General features: G+C 39.4%; 1 protein-coding gene across 7 annotated transcripts in view; it reads right to left on the bottom strand.

The window, feature by feature from the left end:
- Positions 1–16,731, bottom strand: part of ICA1 (islet cell autoantigen 1) — a 144,508-nt gene that overhangs the window by 25,705 nt on the left and 102,072 nt on the right. For 6 of the 7 annotated variants that reach the window (XM_064290012.1, XM_064290015.1, XM_064290014.1 and 3 more), the window contains exons 7-10: positions 15,713–15,838; positions 15,284–15,382; positions 3,406–3,503; positions 194–246 (exon numbers count right to left, since the gene is read on the bottom strand). In XM_064290012.1, the coding sequence (XP_064146082.1) occupies positions 194–246; positions 3,406–3,503; positions 15,284–15,382; positions 15,713–15,838 (376 nt within the window). Of the gene's footprint in view, positions 1–193; positions 247–3,363; positions 3,504–15,283; positions 15,383–15,712; positions 15,839–16,731 lie in introns of all 7 variants that reach the window. The other variant, XR_010322689.1, reaches the window with a different exon arrangement.

Genomic DNA, 16,731 nt, shown 5'->3' on the forward strand with positions numbered 1-16,731 from the left:
ATAACACTAAAGGGTCGGCACTGATCACATTTGAAAATTAAAAATTGCAATTATAGGAAGCAAAGGCATATAGCCCTTTCTCGACTAGAAAAGAAGACAAGACCTAGAAGGAGCACCCCAAAAAAGAAAATGAGTTGGTTGTTGAGTATTAAGTAGTATTTCAGAAACAATTCTAAATAAAATCAAAACTTACTCTTAAAACTAGAGGATTCCTTGCTCTGGCTTTCATCGGCTAATGAAATTAACCTTAAAATAAAATTAAGAAATAGTTTAGTAATCGAGTTCTGCAAATGGTATATTTATGATACACCAGACTTTCAGTATAATATCTACTTCACATATAACAACATCACCACCCACCCACCCACACACACCCACAGACGAAAGGGCAATAAATAGTTATTTACATGCTATACACTTTCTGAAAAAGAAATAAGGTAGCTGTCTTTCTCCTGTCCCAAGGCTGGTTAGTGGCATTTTAATATACGAATTTGGTTTTATCATAAGGTAAATATTCTTTAAATATCTTGGTAGGCAGTTAGGTATTAACTAAGATCGATAGTTATCTCTTTTAAAAACATGGTAACTACTTGATCAGGTGGTTACCCCGGTTCCTGGTATTAACAGGAGAAGACACCCAGGAGGTCAGTTAAACTACCCAAGGCTGAAGGCAGGTTCACTCTCAAACCTAGACGGACTGTTGCCTACTTGACTCTTACCATACAGTCATGGACTGAATTATGTGCCCCCAAAATGTCTGTCAGCTTGGCTAGGTCATGATTCCCTTGTATGATTATCTACTATTTTGTCTTCTGATGTGATTTTCCTAGGTGTTGTAAATCCTTGTATGATTATCTACTATTTTGTCTTCTGATGTGATTTTCCTAGGTGTTGTAAATCCTATCACTATGATGTAATAAGATGGATTAGTGGCAGTTACGTTGATGAGGTCTACGGGAATAGGTAGTATCTTGGGCCAATCTCTTTGAGATGTAGAAGAGAGAGGTGATTGGAGAGACATGGGGACCTCATACGACCAAGAAAGCAGGGCCAGGGGCACAGCATGTCCTTTGGACCTGGGGTTCCTACGCTGAGATGCTCCCAGACCAAGGGAAAACTGATGACCAGGATCTTCCTCCAGAGCCAAAAGAGAGACAAAGGCTTCCCCTGGAGCTGGCACCCTGAATTCGGACTTCTGGTCTACTGGACAGTGAGAGAATAAACTTCTTTTTGTTAAAGCCGTACACTTGTGGTATTTCTGTTACAGCAGCACTAGATAACTAAGACATATACCTTTACAGACAGAGACATACTCTGAGGCTCATTAGTGCCGCCTCACCCTTACCTATTGCTTCTGGACAGTATTCTTATTAAATTTTCATGGTCATTTTAGTTACTTGATTACACTTTTTGAGCTTTTAAAAATGAAGTACTAAAATATTTGAGAAATCTGAAATTAATTAAGATTAGTCAAAAGATATCCTCGGTAGCTCTCTTCTGAGTAAAGGCTAATGCTTTATTTTGACTGTATTATATGGTGAAAAGGTTTCAGGACTCACTCTGGGCTCTCTTACTAGACAAGGGATTGTGGGCAGTTCTTTCACCTCTCTGAGCCTCACTTCCATCATTTACAAACATATATACAATAATACCTATATTGACTACATTGAATTGAGGGTTATCATGAGAATAAGTTGAGATAAATAAAGCACTTAGCATTGTTCCTAGCACATGGTAGGTGCTCAAAAAATGGTAGCTAGCATTGTTGCCATTGCCAGGAATAGGTTACACTGGTTCTCCCTAAACTAGTCAATTGTCCTGGATTCAGATCACACTCTATAGTTTTTCCTGCTGTGAAAACTTGTCTTTGTTCTGCACTAAAGAAATTTTCTAGTAACTGCTTTAAAATTAAAAATGGGCCAATACTGGCAACAAATATTTTTGTGGAACAAAAAGTACATTTGAAACTTTATTTAGAAACATGGAAAACAATAAGCCTGGTTTACCATAAGATTATCATTTAAGCTTTTTTGTGTGTGGAAAAGGACTCAACGAATGTAAAATAATCTAGCTGCTTTCCTAGGTCAGCCAGTTCAAAGATTGACTCCTGCAGGCTCAACAGAAAATGACATAGATTCACATTTAGGCCTTCTTGCTGTATGAGATTAGGAACTGTTACAGATTAAACTGTGTCCCCCCAGAATACGTGTGGTTATATATGCCTCTATGCCTGCAGTTATAATCTCATTTGGGAATGGGTTGTCTTTATTATGTTAATGAGGCAGGATTAGGGTAGGGCTATCTTAAGTCAATCTCTTTTGAGATATAAAAGAGATTAAACTCATGCTAGCGGAGATGGGGGAAGATCAACGCCAAGCCACACGGAGATCTCCAAGGAACGGGGAAACAAGCTGAAGGGACAAGGATCTCTCTCCAGAGTTGAGAGAGACAAAAAGCCTTCCCTTAGAGCCAGCGCCCTGGATTTAGACTTCTAGCCTCCTAAACTGTGAGAAAATAAAATTCTGTTTGTTAAAACCGTCCACTTGTGGTAATTATGTTATATCAGCACTAGATAACTAACACAGGAGCCATGTGCTATATATGTTAAAAAGCTCATCTCAGTATTTAGAACTGGGGGTACCTTCTTTGTAAAGAGGCATGATACAAAGATGGTGCAGTCACTTCCTGCACTCAAACCTGCTCTCTATCTCACAGAGGAGAAAACAGAAATAGTCTGAATGGTAGAAAACAAAATGTCAAAATCCACCCCCCCAAATGTGGTCCATGTCACTGAATTATACATACAAAAAATGTTGACATGGCAAAAGTTGTGTTACATATATACTTGCCACAATAATAATAAACCCAGCTCCCACCATTTTTGTGTAATAATGCCTTAGTACTTTATGTTACAAGGTGATTTTACAGGTTATCGCCTTCTATGAGAGAAAAGCCAGGGGATTTCCTGTCTAGGACATCACCATGTAGGTGACAGCAAAAAAAGAGCCAGATAGAATCCAGAAGTCTGAGAGAGTAGGAAGCTGGGACTGAGGCCATAAGGCAGAGAGCCAGGGAGGGCTAGGCACATTTGCCCTTTCTTCCCCCAGTCAACTCCCCACAAATGTGCCCTTCATACATGCCCCAGAAATGGGTCTTTTATTGGGATGAGTAAGTCACAGTTCAACAGGAATATGTGCTGAGGAGCTTAGGACTCAATTTGAATATATCTACCCTGAGAGGTGAGGGGGTAAGCCAACTGCCCTGTGTCTGAGGCTCTCGCTAGACTTGGTTGGTGAGCACTGTGTTATCCTTACCTATGGGAAGAAGGGTAGACTTGGTTAGTGAGCACTGTGTTCTCCTTACCTATGGGAATAAAGACTTTGCCAGAAGTAGCATCCAACTTACTGATTTGGCTCCTCTGCTCCTTCTTCTGTACTTTCCTGCTGGGTGATCTTTTTCCTTTCTTCTTTCTCAACTAGTTTTTTCATAGGGTCTTGCAAACTCTTAATCACAAACCATAGATAAAGGAAAAATAAAGAAAAGAAAGATAAGTGAATAAAAAATTCAACTGCTGCTGATTCCAGAAACCAAATCTTGAATTAAGTGGCATTCGGAGGGTACCTTGAACCAATCATGTGGACACAAATGAGATTTTATATAGTGAAGCAACAATGTTTTCATATTCACCCAAGAAATATTAGACTATAAAAAAGAGTGGCTTTGCCACTAGATTTACGTTTTCCCTTTTCTAAGAAGTTACTCACAAGAAGGCCTCTGGCTATTACTAACTTTATTTTCCATCCCCAACACACAGCTAAGATAAACATTCTGTTCAGCTTGCAGCCCACGCGCTGACAATGTAGAAGCTTCCCCCCTCCCACGAAGATGAGACAATTTCATTTTATTTTTAATTTTCTTTGCTATTTTTCAATCTAAAAACAGCTCCTAGAAAACAAACCTTTTTTTAAAAAAAAAAACCAAAAATAGTGGTTTTAACATATTCCAACAACTTAACTCCCACGAGTGGACAGAGCAGGTGTATCCAAAGCTGGTGGGAATCTTTTGGTTTTTTTTTTTTTTTGGCACTTGATTTCTTGGAGTTACTGTTTTCAAAACTTATTAAATATTTAAGAAAGGATCTTTTTCCAGTACCTAGAAAATGCATACCAGTGACAAAGACTCAGTAAGAAAATGCTAAATATTTCCATAACAACTTAATAATGAATTATATAAAAAAAAGATCTTTATTTCTGAACCTAATTAAAACCAAAAAAAAAAACCCACAACAAACCTGTTGCCATCGAGTCGATTCCAACTCCCAGTGACCCTACAGGACAGAGTAGAACTGCCCCATAGAGTATCCAAGGAGCGCCTGGAGGTTTTAAACTGCTGAACCTTTGGTTAGCAGCCGCAGCACTTAACCACTATGCCACCAGGGTTTCCCCTAATTAAAACATAGACTTACAAATCAAAAAGCAACATCTCAAGATACTTATCCTTTTTATGTTCCAAGAACTATTTAAAATCCTGGTCCTTCTTTTTGGTCCTTCACCTTTCTGGTCCTCTTTCCCATCTCTCACTTCTCTAATATGGCACACATACAGAAGAAGGCAATTAAATTTCATCCTCCAAACCGGATTGACCAGAAATGCCTGACTGGAAGGCTGGATGAAGATGGTGCTAAGGCTATCTTCGCAGAACAGAGCCATGATTGATTTTGGTGTCTGCCATGGACACCAGATGGACAGTGATATCTACCTTTTAACTGCCAGCTCTGTTTCACACCCTGCACAGAATGGTTTTCCTAAAACACTCATGCCATCATGTTTCCCCTATTCTCAAGAAATGCTTTCTTACTTTTTCCTCTTCTAGCCTAAATCTCTTTATAAAGGTCTTCTAAATTTTGATTCCATCTTATTCTCCCACCTTGATTCCCACTGTTCCCCAGGCAGGAGCATTCCATTCAATTAGGCCTGTCTCCTCAATAGCCTCTGTGCTAGCTGTTGCTTCCCTATCTTTGTCCATCTCCTTCTTCAATCTAAAAAAGCCCTCTACCTACCTATCTGTCCACGCTTAAAAGCCCTATCAGTCTTTTCAAAGCCCAGACCAATTACCACTATTCCCCTAAAACTTCAGTAAAAAAAAACTTCAGTAGGCATGCCAAATTCAAGAAACTTCATCTCCAAACTATATTCACAATTTTATTAATACTTTGTTATAGCTATCCTGTATTATGTTTTTTCAATTAAAAGTTTTTAAACTAGAAAAATTATAGAACCGCATGTAGAAAATCTGAAAGATAAAAAAAGGAAAGATTACTCCTAATTCCATTTCTCTAAAAGAATGAGTTGTTATTTTTGTATATTTCTTTTGTTTTATTTTCCTCCTCATACTACTTATACAATTTAAATCATTGTATCTATGTGTTTTTATTGACATTAGCTATTCTCTTAGCCAATATAATCTGTGTAGGGTATTTCACAGTTAATCAAAAAAGTTTATTAGGAGGGAGAACATAACAAAGGTTTGATATAACCTTGAACACTGAATACTGACTTTAAATAAATAAATGTGCATTCATCTACCAATATTCTGATATAGGGCCAAGGTATTCTCTTTGAGTATATGCCCCGTTTGACGTTTTGCCTCATTTTCTTGTACAAACCACATCCATAGACACTGTTATCATTTTTAATGCCTCCCTATTTCTGGACATTTGGATCAGTTTATCCATTCAACAAATGGTTGTGAGCACTTACCAAGTGCCAGGTGTTATTTTGGGTGCTGGGAATAAGACAAACAAAACAAATTAACAGCTAGTGATGGGTCTAGGCAAAGAATTAAAACAGGAAGATAGAAAGTGATTGGGTCATTACTTCAGTTCGCAAGGATGTTCTCTCTTTGGAAGTGACATTTCAGCTGAGAACTAAAGGACAAGAAGGATCCAGTCATATGCAGCTCAAGAGCAAAGGTGCAAAGGTGGGAATAACTTGGCTTGTTTGAGGAACAAGACAAAAGTCCCCCTGGCTACAGTGTAGTACTCAAGAGTACGCGTCTTATGAGGATAACGAAGTCACCAGGGGTCACACAAGTAGAACACAGTATGATGATGTGAAGTTATTAGAGGGGTTTTAAAAGTTCTTATTTTCAAGTAATTTGAAGCATATAGAAAAATGGCAAGAATACCACAAACAACTCCCCTACACCCTTTACCCAGATTCACCAATATTTCACATTCTGCACCAATTGTTTCATCATATTTTTCCTCTCTTTGTCTTTCTAATGCATGGCAACTAAATGAAATACATGATCCTTGACTAGATTGTGCACTGAAGGGAAAATGGTACAAAGGACATTATTGGGACAAATGAGACAACTGGAATATGAGCTGTAGTCTAGATTTTCCTTGATGGCTATATACATTATGATTTTTTATATACCCCAAAGCATCTGGTAAAGGCTGGGCACGTGTGTGTGTGTGTGTGCGCGTGTGCGCGTATTTTAGAAATGTGCAACCATGAAGAGTTCATCAGATGTCACAGACTTATTCTTTTCAATAGACCTGCCTATCACAGAATTTTCTTTCCCTCCCCTCCCCTCTGTTTCTCTCTTTCTCTCACTCTCTGCCCCCTGCCTCCCCACCTCCCTGCCACACACACACACACACACACACACACACACACACACACACACACACACACACCTTCCAGCAGTTATATTCCCCACAGAGTAGCCCAACTCTGGTTAGAGTGAAGCAGGGCTATTTTCAGCCAAATGACTCCAAGGCTCAGTTTTAGAGTCTGTGACACCTGCCCAGGCCTCCGGGTTTACTCAATTATCTTCTCATTGCATTCCCTTTTTATCAACTGGTGTGAGGCAGGGCCTGGACAAGTCTGCTCTCTGCAGTGTCTTGTTGCCACAACGCTTGCCTAAGCCCCCAAGATGCCCCTGACAGCTCCATGGTTATCATCCCTCTGTCTCCAGGCTGACCTCCCCTCAGAACCACAGAGCAGCTCTCAGAGAATCCCTTTGTAATGTAAACCACTCATTCCTTCTTTTCAACTCCTTTCCCCTGTTGGGCCATTAGCAGGGACTGAATTGTAGGCTCCCTGTCACCACAATCACAGTAAACAGTCTCTATTGTGTTTCAGCAACAGAACGGCTGCAATTTCAATTGCTACTTTATTATTAATAATTCCTTTGACAACTGATCTTCTTTACCTACTATTACCATTGCCCCATAACAGTCCGGCTGTTGTGGCTTATGAGAGGTGCTAAATATATACTTGTTGGTTGATTAATGAATGTACGTAAGGTTAAACTAAAATTCTACACCTCTTTAGACAGGAAATTCAAAGGCTCAGGAGAATACATAACAAAAGGTTTATGAAACCGCAAGCAAGATTAATACTGAGCATGGGCTTCTTTAATATGTATTAGGATTTTGAACCAAGGGCCAACAGCCATATCCATTTATCATCTATCTTTATCGAGATATAATTCACGTATCATAGACTTCACTCATTTAAAGCATGCAAGTCAATGGTTTTTAGTATATTCACAGGTTTGTGCAACCATTACCCCAACCAATTTTAGAACATTTTCAAGGGGCATCTCTTGAAGGAAGAAGGAAGGTGTTTTAGACAAAATTTAACTAAAAACTCCTCTATACAGAAGGGGGAGGGGAACACATATGGAACCCGTTTCCTACAAAAGATGGTAACATTTGAAAATCAGGACTAGAGAAACATTGAAACTTACATTATGGAGGACAAATCATGTCCCTTCTCATCCCCCAAACTAATTCCTGGGTGCGACTGTCCGAGGCATCGTATTCTTCGTGGCAGACCACTGCTCTCCCCAAGCTTTGATGACAAAGGCTCAACTGGGGGCAGGGGGTAGAGGTGAATTCTTTAGATTATTTTAAAGTCAGCTTTTTTTTTAAATAAACTCAGGTGCAAATCCTTAACCCTACAGCATCCCTCCACGTCAGCGGTGGCAGCATTTTCGGTGTGACGTGCTCAAGCACCGTGAGTCTACAAGACCTGCCTGCTTTTGTACAGTCAGGTGGAACTATTTCCAATCACAGGCTGATGGAAGCCACATTCAAATCCAGGGCCCAGAAGTGAACTCTGAAGTATTTTGTTTCTAAATCCTCAGCCCACTGGGCCCTTCATTAGGGTTTCTTGTGAAAATCCGCAGTACAGTACCACATAAGACTGCAAGGTTCTTTCTCTCTCTGTTAGAAGCTGCACTGACATACTAATAGTTTCCACCAACACTTAAATGGTTTCAGGAAGCACATACACAATATATACGATCAGCATGGCAAAGGAAACGTGCAGACCATGCTCACGAAAGTGTCTTAGAAAGGAAACAGAATAATATCATAATGGGAGTTACTACTTCCTGTATTAGGAAAATAAAAGGAACAGCAACATCTATCTGAATGAAAGAAAACTACTCAGCAAAACAAATGGCACAGACAAAAGGCGAGCAGCCAGCCTTAATACAACATCCCAAGGTTAATGTTTAACTCTGACAACTGGGTAACATTTTCTTCAATCCTTTAATTATGACATTTAATTTCCTTATGCTTCTTTCCATTAATTATACTCTATGTATATGAAAGTGCTAAATAAATAATTGTGTATAAAAGGAGATAAAAGTGCTCACAGTAATGGGGCATGCTTAGAAGATGCTGAACTCAGTTTGGTGTGTGCATATGTGTGTGTTTGTATAGTTAGTGGCACATGAATAATAAAAAGCAGAGGGCGTGATGATCAGCCACACAATTATGGGCGTTTAGCACACATCCCTTTCCACCATGCACTTATACATTTTTAAGGACACTATAGAAAGAACACTATTAATCTAGCATCAGAGGTACTCTTTAATGGTCCTGCAGAACAAAAAGTAAAATAGTGAGCTTAAAGAAAAATAAACACAATCATAAACAAGATACACAACCTAGTTCTTTAAAATAAGGTGGAAAATTAGTAATGAGGAAGCATAGTAGTGTCCTGGAAAGAGGCGTCCTTTGGAAATAGACCAAGTAGTGCAGTGACAGGGACAAGCATCTTCACCTCTTGGGGGCCTCTGTGGGATAATGGAGGTGATGACAGGTATTACTTTCTTGGAATGCTGTGAGAATTAACTAAGATAACGTTTCTGCACAGACCAGGCTGGTAGTAAGCACTCAGAATGTGCTTTCTTCTCAGTGACTTTTAAAGATCTAAAGAGAATTAAATATCCTAAGTGCTCACCCTGTGCTAGGCACTGCACATCTCATTGTTTAATCCTCACAAAACACTTCCTGGTAAACACTGTATTCCTGATCCCCTGATATAGAAATTGTAGCTCGGAGGGTGAAATAACTTGCTTAAGGTAGTTCAACTACTAACTGGTGGAATCAATACTGAATCTAGCTCTTTAAAATTCTACAACCAGTTAAGAAATATTATTGAATAGCCAATTTAAGAACATTTACAGAACACCTCCTTCACGTGAAATGCCATGGAGATGGAAAGAACGTTTTTCCAAATTCTAAAGGAAGGGTTCTATGTTTCCAAGTATCTGAGGGGCGACATATAAATTGTGCTTTTTGCATACAAGCAAACGCCTCCCAGGTGTTACTTTTAATCGAACTTTAACAGCTGTGCTTTTCAAAGGTTGACAGTTGTGCTTTCTCCTGCCTTCCTGCCTTATGGCCAGAGGGCAGCAGTCAAAGACAAGGGTCCCGTGGGAGGCAGTGCAAACAGCAATGGGCTTCCCCAGTTCCAGGTCTACCACATAGTAGGCACGTGGCCTTGGGAAAATTACCACACCATTCTCAGCTTCAGTTTCTTCACCTGAGTCATGGGAGCAAGTATACTCTACTTCCCAAAGTTATTGTGAGGATTAACTAGACCATACCTACTTTCTACATGGTGATATTGAACTTAACAGTATTATTAATTAGAGTCACGTATGTTGTATGACAATCTCCCCTAGACATTTCACCTACCTCATAGCAGAGTGCCTAGCACATAGTAACTACCCACAGAATGATATGTTTTCTTTGTCCTCCAAGAAGGAGTAGAGAATGAAAATAGATGTGGAATAGAGAAGGACCTCACTACTGTGAGGAGAGCCTGAGCTCCAGCTCCCTGGGCAAACAGATAGCAGTTACCCTACAGGATGGATGGGCTGACGAAAATGCCACACTCTGGCTTGTGCACCTCAGATTCAGTGGTGACTGTGGCCAGCCCTTCTATTCCCTCCTTGCCCAGTGACCTGCATGCATCCCAACTTGCTCTTCCAATGATCTGTCCTGGAGCTGCTTGGGAAAAAAAACAGCTTCGTTAAATCCCTTGTAAAGTAATGACACTGAGAGAAAACTTGAAAGTCTAAGAGGGTATTCTGGATGCTCGCCATTGAGTAATTGCCATGTTGGGACTGTGAACGAGGATAGCGTTGCAGGGATATTTACCCAATTTTCATAAAAACTATTATGGCTTTATTTTCAAAGCAAGTAACTACAGAGCCATGTGGCCTGTCAGTAAATGTTCAAGTGATTAACTGAGAAATGTGGAGGTGGGTGGAATAAGGGTGCTAGGCGTATGGATTTGAGAAAAACACAATTTAGAAAAGGATGTTTTTTGAGTTTTGAAAGCTAAAAATATTTTGGTCTCCAGAATGATGCTCCATATAATCGTGCTAAGTCCTAGACCCTAGGAGGAAAGGGGGGAACATTGGCACATCTGTTTCGACAGTTATTTTTGAACATAGTTATGTTTTCAAATTCAGGTTTCCTCAGAGTTAAAATCTTGGCACAGATCAAAAGCCAGTTACAAAGCCACGCTGCCATGTTTTTGAATTAGTCCTATTGCAGGGCTGGGAAGACTTTCACCTTTCTCACCTGCATGCCTGCCCAGCCCTCTCCTATTCCTGGTGGGAATTACATGAATTCAGACAAGGGCCTGCAGGGCTGAAGGACAGGTTTGGGAATGGAGCTGCCAGAGTGACTGTGGAAGCCAGGGAGGGTGTGGACGTCTGGTGAGGCTTCCTATTCCACTGTCATTCCCAGCCTTGCCTATGAAACTCACTGCAAAACTAACCATCTAGAATGAAAACGGAGAATAAGAAAGTAACTCAAGCTTGCAACCTCAACAAACCCTCTTGTCCCCATGTTCTCAATGGCTCTCTTCAGGATCCATACCAGAGTTCTTGATAAAGCCACCCCCATTGCCATAGCCATGGTGCTACTGGTGCCACCATTACTACTACCATCACTGCAACTACTACCACCAGCACACCACCACCGCTGCCACAATTACCATCTCAACCGTCATCGCAAGTGCTGTCACACCACCCTCATCACCACTGGCATCGTCACCACCCCACTACCACTACCCTTCACCTCCATCACACAGCTGGAAAGCGGTAGAACCAGACTTAAAGCCAGATCTCGCTGATTCCAGAGCTTATGTTCTTATACACTTTGCTTTCTCATATAACTGGAGAACACGAAGAGCAAAGCAAAAAACCTGGCTTTCCTTCCAAAAGCACTGGGGTGGGGCATGTCACAGGAATACACTTTGCTACTGGACAGGTACTCTGATCCCCTTAAAAATGCAAATGCAGGAGGACATGCCTTCCCCTCAACCAGCCCCAGGACAAGCTAGTCCACTGCTGCCAGGGGCTCACACTCACTTCTCTTGAAATACATCCAAGCTCTACCCACATGCCACATGGACAAGGGGAAGCCATCAATACAGAATCCTAGGCTTTCCAGGGAAGAGCCACTTGACTCCCAAGGGCTTACATTTTTTTGTTTTGTTTTTGTTTGTTTTCCTAGATCTGTATGGTACTTTGTAAGTGAATGATGTTTGGGAAGAATGAAGGGAACGTGACCACATCAGAGGCTTGATCATTTAAGACAGGGTACTGCTTTCCTAACAAGCAGAATCTCATTTAGTGACAGTGCTTTCAAGACATGGCTAGTAACATTCCATTCCTGTCTCTATTGCATGGACATTTCTACCATGTGAAAGATATTCCCGGATGATATGGAGTGAGTATAAACTTAACACATTAATGATAGTTCATGCAAAAGATATGTTTAGTAACATTTTAATAAATCTACAAATGCTTAGCATTTGAAAATACAAAGGAATTGTTTCTTTTATTAGAAATCACTTAGTAGGTAATAGTCACTCTGCTTTAGATTTGAGTTCCTTTATAATGATTAGATTAAGACTGTTTTTGTAATATTAAATTTTGAGGGTGAGTTTCCCATAATGTTATAATGCTATAATCTATTTTTTATAAAATTAAAATGATAAAGAAATACGTCAATAAAAGTAGAATCAATATAATCATATCAGGCCTGGGTAAAAAAGCAATAGCTGTTGCCACATATAACATTATTACATAGTACAATATATTTATAAATGTCAAAAGAGTCATTCAGATATTTTTCAAGTCATATGAGATACTCAATTCATTTTTATAATAAAATTATTTTGGGAAAGAACTCCTACACATTTTCTAAGGAAAGGTTCATAAAATTAAACTTTGAACTTCTGGGGCATCAGTTATACCCCTGTAATTCTGTAGCAAAAGACTCTGCCCTTCAAACAGGATGAACCAAGTGTTTAACACATTAATTATCATCCTTCATCAAGCATAAAACTAACAGTCAGGAAATACAGCTGCAATGGCACAATTACTAACACACTTAGAATACACCCTGAAGCAAAGAAAACAAATGGGTTGCTTTTCATTAACAGAGCTTGGCAAACCTCTCCAAAAACAATGTTTTCTTTCCAGTCAGAGTCCCAAAAGGCATTTAAGGGGCTATTTGCTTAGGTAAACCCAGAAAACAAATAAATAGTGATAATATTTATTTAAAATTTAAAGTATCCATTGTTAATATACGGTGCCTCTTCAGAAGAAAATCATACATACTGGAAAATGACTTGATCAAATCAAAATCTTATAAATACAAAGTATGGGTTTTTAAAAAATGTTGGTTGGTGTAAGAAGGTTGGAGATCAAGCAGCAACCTCACGCTTGATCATGATACATAAGGTGTTAATGATTTTCCTTGTCATGTTTCACGGATACAACCTGATACGCAATGTCCTTATATCTATGTAATGATGAGCTATGTCATAACAGGATTCTATTACATAAGATTCGAGTCCACAGAAAGAAACAAACTAGCTATTAGCATGAAATTCTAATATAACAAGTCATAGCTGAAAGCCTACTGGAATAGCATTCTACAGAGGCAATAAAACATAGTTTCTTTGGTTGGTATGTGGACACTTAACATTCTTAATATTACTATAAGCTATTAGATCTTAACAGATGTATTACTCCTACTAAGTTTATATTACGATTAAACCATAGTTTAAAGAAGACTAAAAAAAAAAAAAAATTTTTTTTTTTCTAGGGATGTAAAAGCCAATGGATAGTCATCTGCCTAAAATATTTATAATTATGTCCTGAATGATTGTCATCAAACCATCACTAAAGTCTCTGCCCAGAAATCCCGAACATAATCAGCTTGATCCTCTCTGCATGACACATATCATGGCAAACATTAAGGAGCCATATTTCCCTCAGCACAGGAGGCCAGAGATACATGCGAGGATTCTTCCATGCTTGTGGCACAATTTCAACTTCAAGATTTTACATTTATTTTTAATACGCAGTTAACTTGAACCTGAAGTTCTTTTAAATTGTATTTGGTGCAGGCATCGTTTCGTCTTCCTCCTACCTGATTTATGTTATATATATAGTTGTCTTCCAAAAGACAGCAGGTAACCCTTAAAACTGTATTTATTGTAAAATAAAATCGGATGCACATTCATGCCCTAAAGCCTAGAGCTCTCTGCCTTATCAAAGTGTAATCCACGGGATTCTGCTCAGGCCCACGTAAGAATTTTGAGTAGTGTGAGCTGTAGTCATTTTAGCCAGTCTGCCTTGCTCAGGATGGCTGCTTCTGAAGGTGCTGAAAGCAGCAGTAAATCACAGGGAGGAATGTGGTCTCTAGCAACAACAACACAGCCAGGGTGAAGAGGAAGGCTGAGAACTCACTGTGTGCCGAACATTTGGCTGGACAAGGAGGGTATATAAGAAGAAAGAGAATTCCTCACCTCGAGGGCTTATAGTCAAGTTGCTGGAGCAAAAAAGTGCACAGTTTGCATGTGTTCACCACGCGGAATGTTAGGGAACACCAACAAACGGGCTGGTGACCAGCTGAGAGAGGGATTATGAGGAGGGAGCCCCATGGCCAGGTGTCCTGCCTGGAGTCAAGTCAGATATATCACAAAGTGAGTGGGCTGTTTGGGGTTTTTCTTGGGATCTTCACTTAAAGGACAAGGTCTAAAAGGGTTTCTATCTTAGTACTTTTGTAGAGGCAGTGGTATTCAAAACATCTCAAAATCAGAGAAGCATTTGAGGCAAAAAAAAAAAAAAAGTTTAAAGACTCATAAAAAAAACAAGGGGGTGAGACACTTGCAAATTATCTGAAAAATCAGAAGCAAGGTGATTTCAGGATGAACTCTAACTAGTTCTCGCCTGGTCCCTTTCTTTCAAAGATATGTCCTGGCAACTAAAACCCACTATTCTCTCAATTCTCAAAATCCTTTTGGAACCCAAATCACTTCCTTATCTTGATATGCATTCACCTGCAGGAGCCATTAGAGAGGAAAACAATCCCACCTTCAGTTGCAATACTGAGAATCAGGCATCGTACATCCAACACTTTTGAATTAAGAAATCACTGAATTTAAAGTTGCTTTTCAAATCGAAAATATTACTAGAGTCCTATGGAAAAATCCAACCCTATGTTGGATGGTACTCTCACAGTAGAACAATACTTGTCAGAAGTAACTAAGGGAGGAAAGAAAATAGCTTTTCAAGCGAGAATATTTGGATTTAATAACTAAAAAGTAACCGAATATGCTGGACTTATGCGATCTTCTCTTTCGCAATGCCAAACGAGTATTTTAAAGGGGCAGGACCAATCATTAAGCTTGCATCCACGACAACAATACATCTCTCAGTAAAACCTATCCCAAGGTTTGACTTGTTATTTTTTTTGGATCATAGTGAGTTATCATTGTATTGAATACTGATGCAGTAAAAAAGGCTCTACCAGGGGCATACTCTCTCTCTGATATTTGGAGTCTGTTGGAATGATGACGCTTGCTGCCATGGACGCTGCTTGTGATATAAACAAAACTTCACTTCTCAGAAGATTTTCTAACGGCCTCTATAGGTTTCATACCTTTAACGTAGTGAATTCATATGGTTGATAACCTTTGAAGCTCTCGTGGATGGCTGCCATGGTGTGAGATGTTTTCTCCCAAAAATGAAGCAGAGTGGTCTGTAAAGAAAGACAGTACAGCTATGACGTTGTGAATGCCCAGTTCTAGTCATGAGCCCCAGAGAATGTACCCACTGGTGGCTTTCAAGGTCCTCCAAAATAGGACCCAACTCATCTCTGTGGCCTTATTTCCAGTATGCCCCTATTTCAGCCAAACTAAATGCTCTCTGTTCCCCATAACACTGCCTCCCATCGCTTATGCTGCTCCCACGACCTGGGACGCTCTCCCTCCTCTGTCTACCTGTCCTGTCTGATCCTTCAGATGCTATTTTTATGTTATCTAAGGCTCGGGACACTCTAGGTGCATTGTAACCAACATCATTTTGTTACCTGATATGTTGCTAACATATGAGACAAGAGATTGCATCTACTTGCTCCGAGAAGATCCACTTTTTGACACACATCCATCTTCAATTTGTCAAAGTTTTTTTTTGCAAGGCGTACTTGTGTTTGTACCTATAAATTAAAAGAGAATCTCTAAATCAAACTCTTAAGTAGTTGAAAGTTGCAGGTGACAAGGGATTAATAATGGACTTTTCTCTTTCGTGTAAGAAAAACACCCTTGAATATTTGAGGCAAGTGAGAAGATTCTTTGATATCTACTCTTTAACTCCAGAGGACCAAAACGAGAGCATTGCGTATCATGATTCTGCAGCACACTTCACCATTGGAATTTAATTTTTTTAGTCTAGTGCTAAAATTGAAGTTCTTGGGTGATGCAAACAGTTAAAGGGCTTGGCTGCTAATTGTAAATTTGGAGGTTTGAGTTTACCCAGAGGCAACTCAAAAGAAAGGTCTGGTGACCTATTTTGAAAAAATCACTCTTTTAAAACTCTATGGAGCACAGTTCTATCCTGACACATATGGGCTTGCCATGTGTCGGAACTGACTCAGTGGCAACTGTTTTTTTTTTTTTTTAATGTTAAAGTTATTCTTTTCTCAAGGCATTGGCAAACTGAACGTAATGGGGAAAAGTCTGGAAACACACAGGATGTCAAGGAAATAATATCTTTGCCCCATTGTTTTCCTAGTTTTTTGAAGGTGAGTTTCTATATACTCTTTACTCAGCTTTCCCTAATGTGAACATCTTACATAATCATAGCACATTTATCAAAGCTAAGAAATTACCATTACCACAATCCTATTAACTATACTCTAGGATTTATCTGAATTTCATCAGTTTTTCCCCTAATCCTTTTTTTTTGTTTTGTTCCAGGATCCAATCCACGATACCACATGAAGATATTCTGACATAGTTTAAGAAACACTCATAAACTTTCAACTTTTTATGACTAACATACATTAGCAACCCTCAATCCATGCTGAACCATATACTCATCTAGGGATGG

Source organism: Loxodonta africana, chromosome 8 (genome assembly GCF_030014295.1).
Source record: "Loxodonta africana isolate mLoxAfr1 chromosome 8, mLoxAfr1.hap2, whole genome shotgun sequence".
NCBI classification, from domain to species: domain Eukaryota; kingdom Metazoa; phylum Chordata; class Mammalia; order Proboscidea; family Elephantidae; genus Loxodonta; species Loxodonta africana.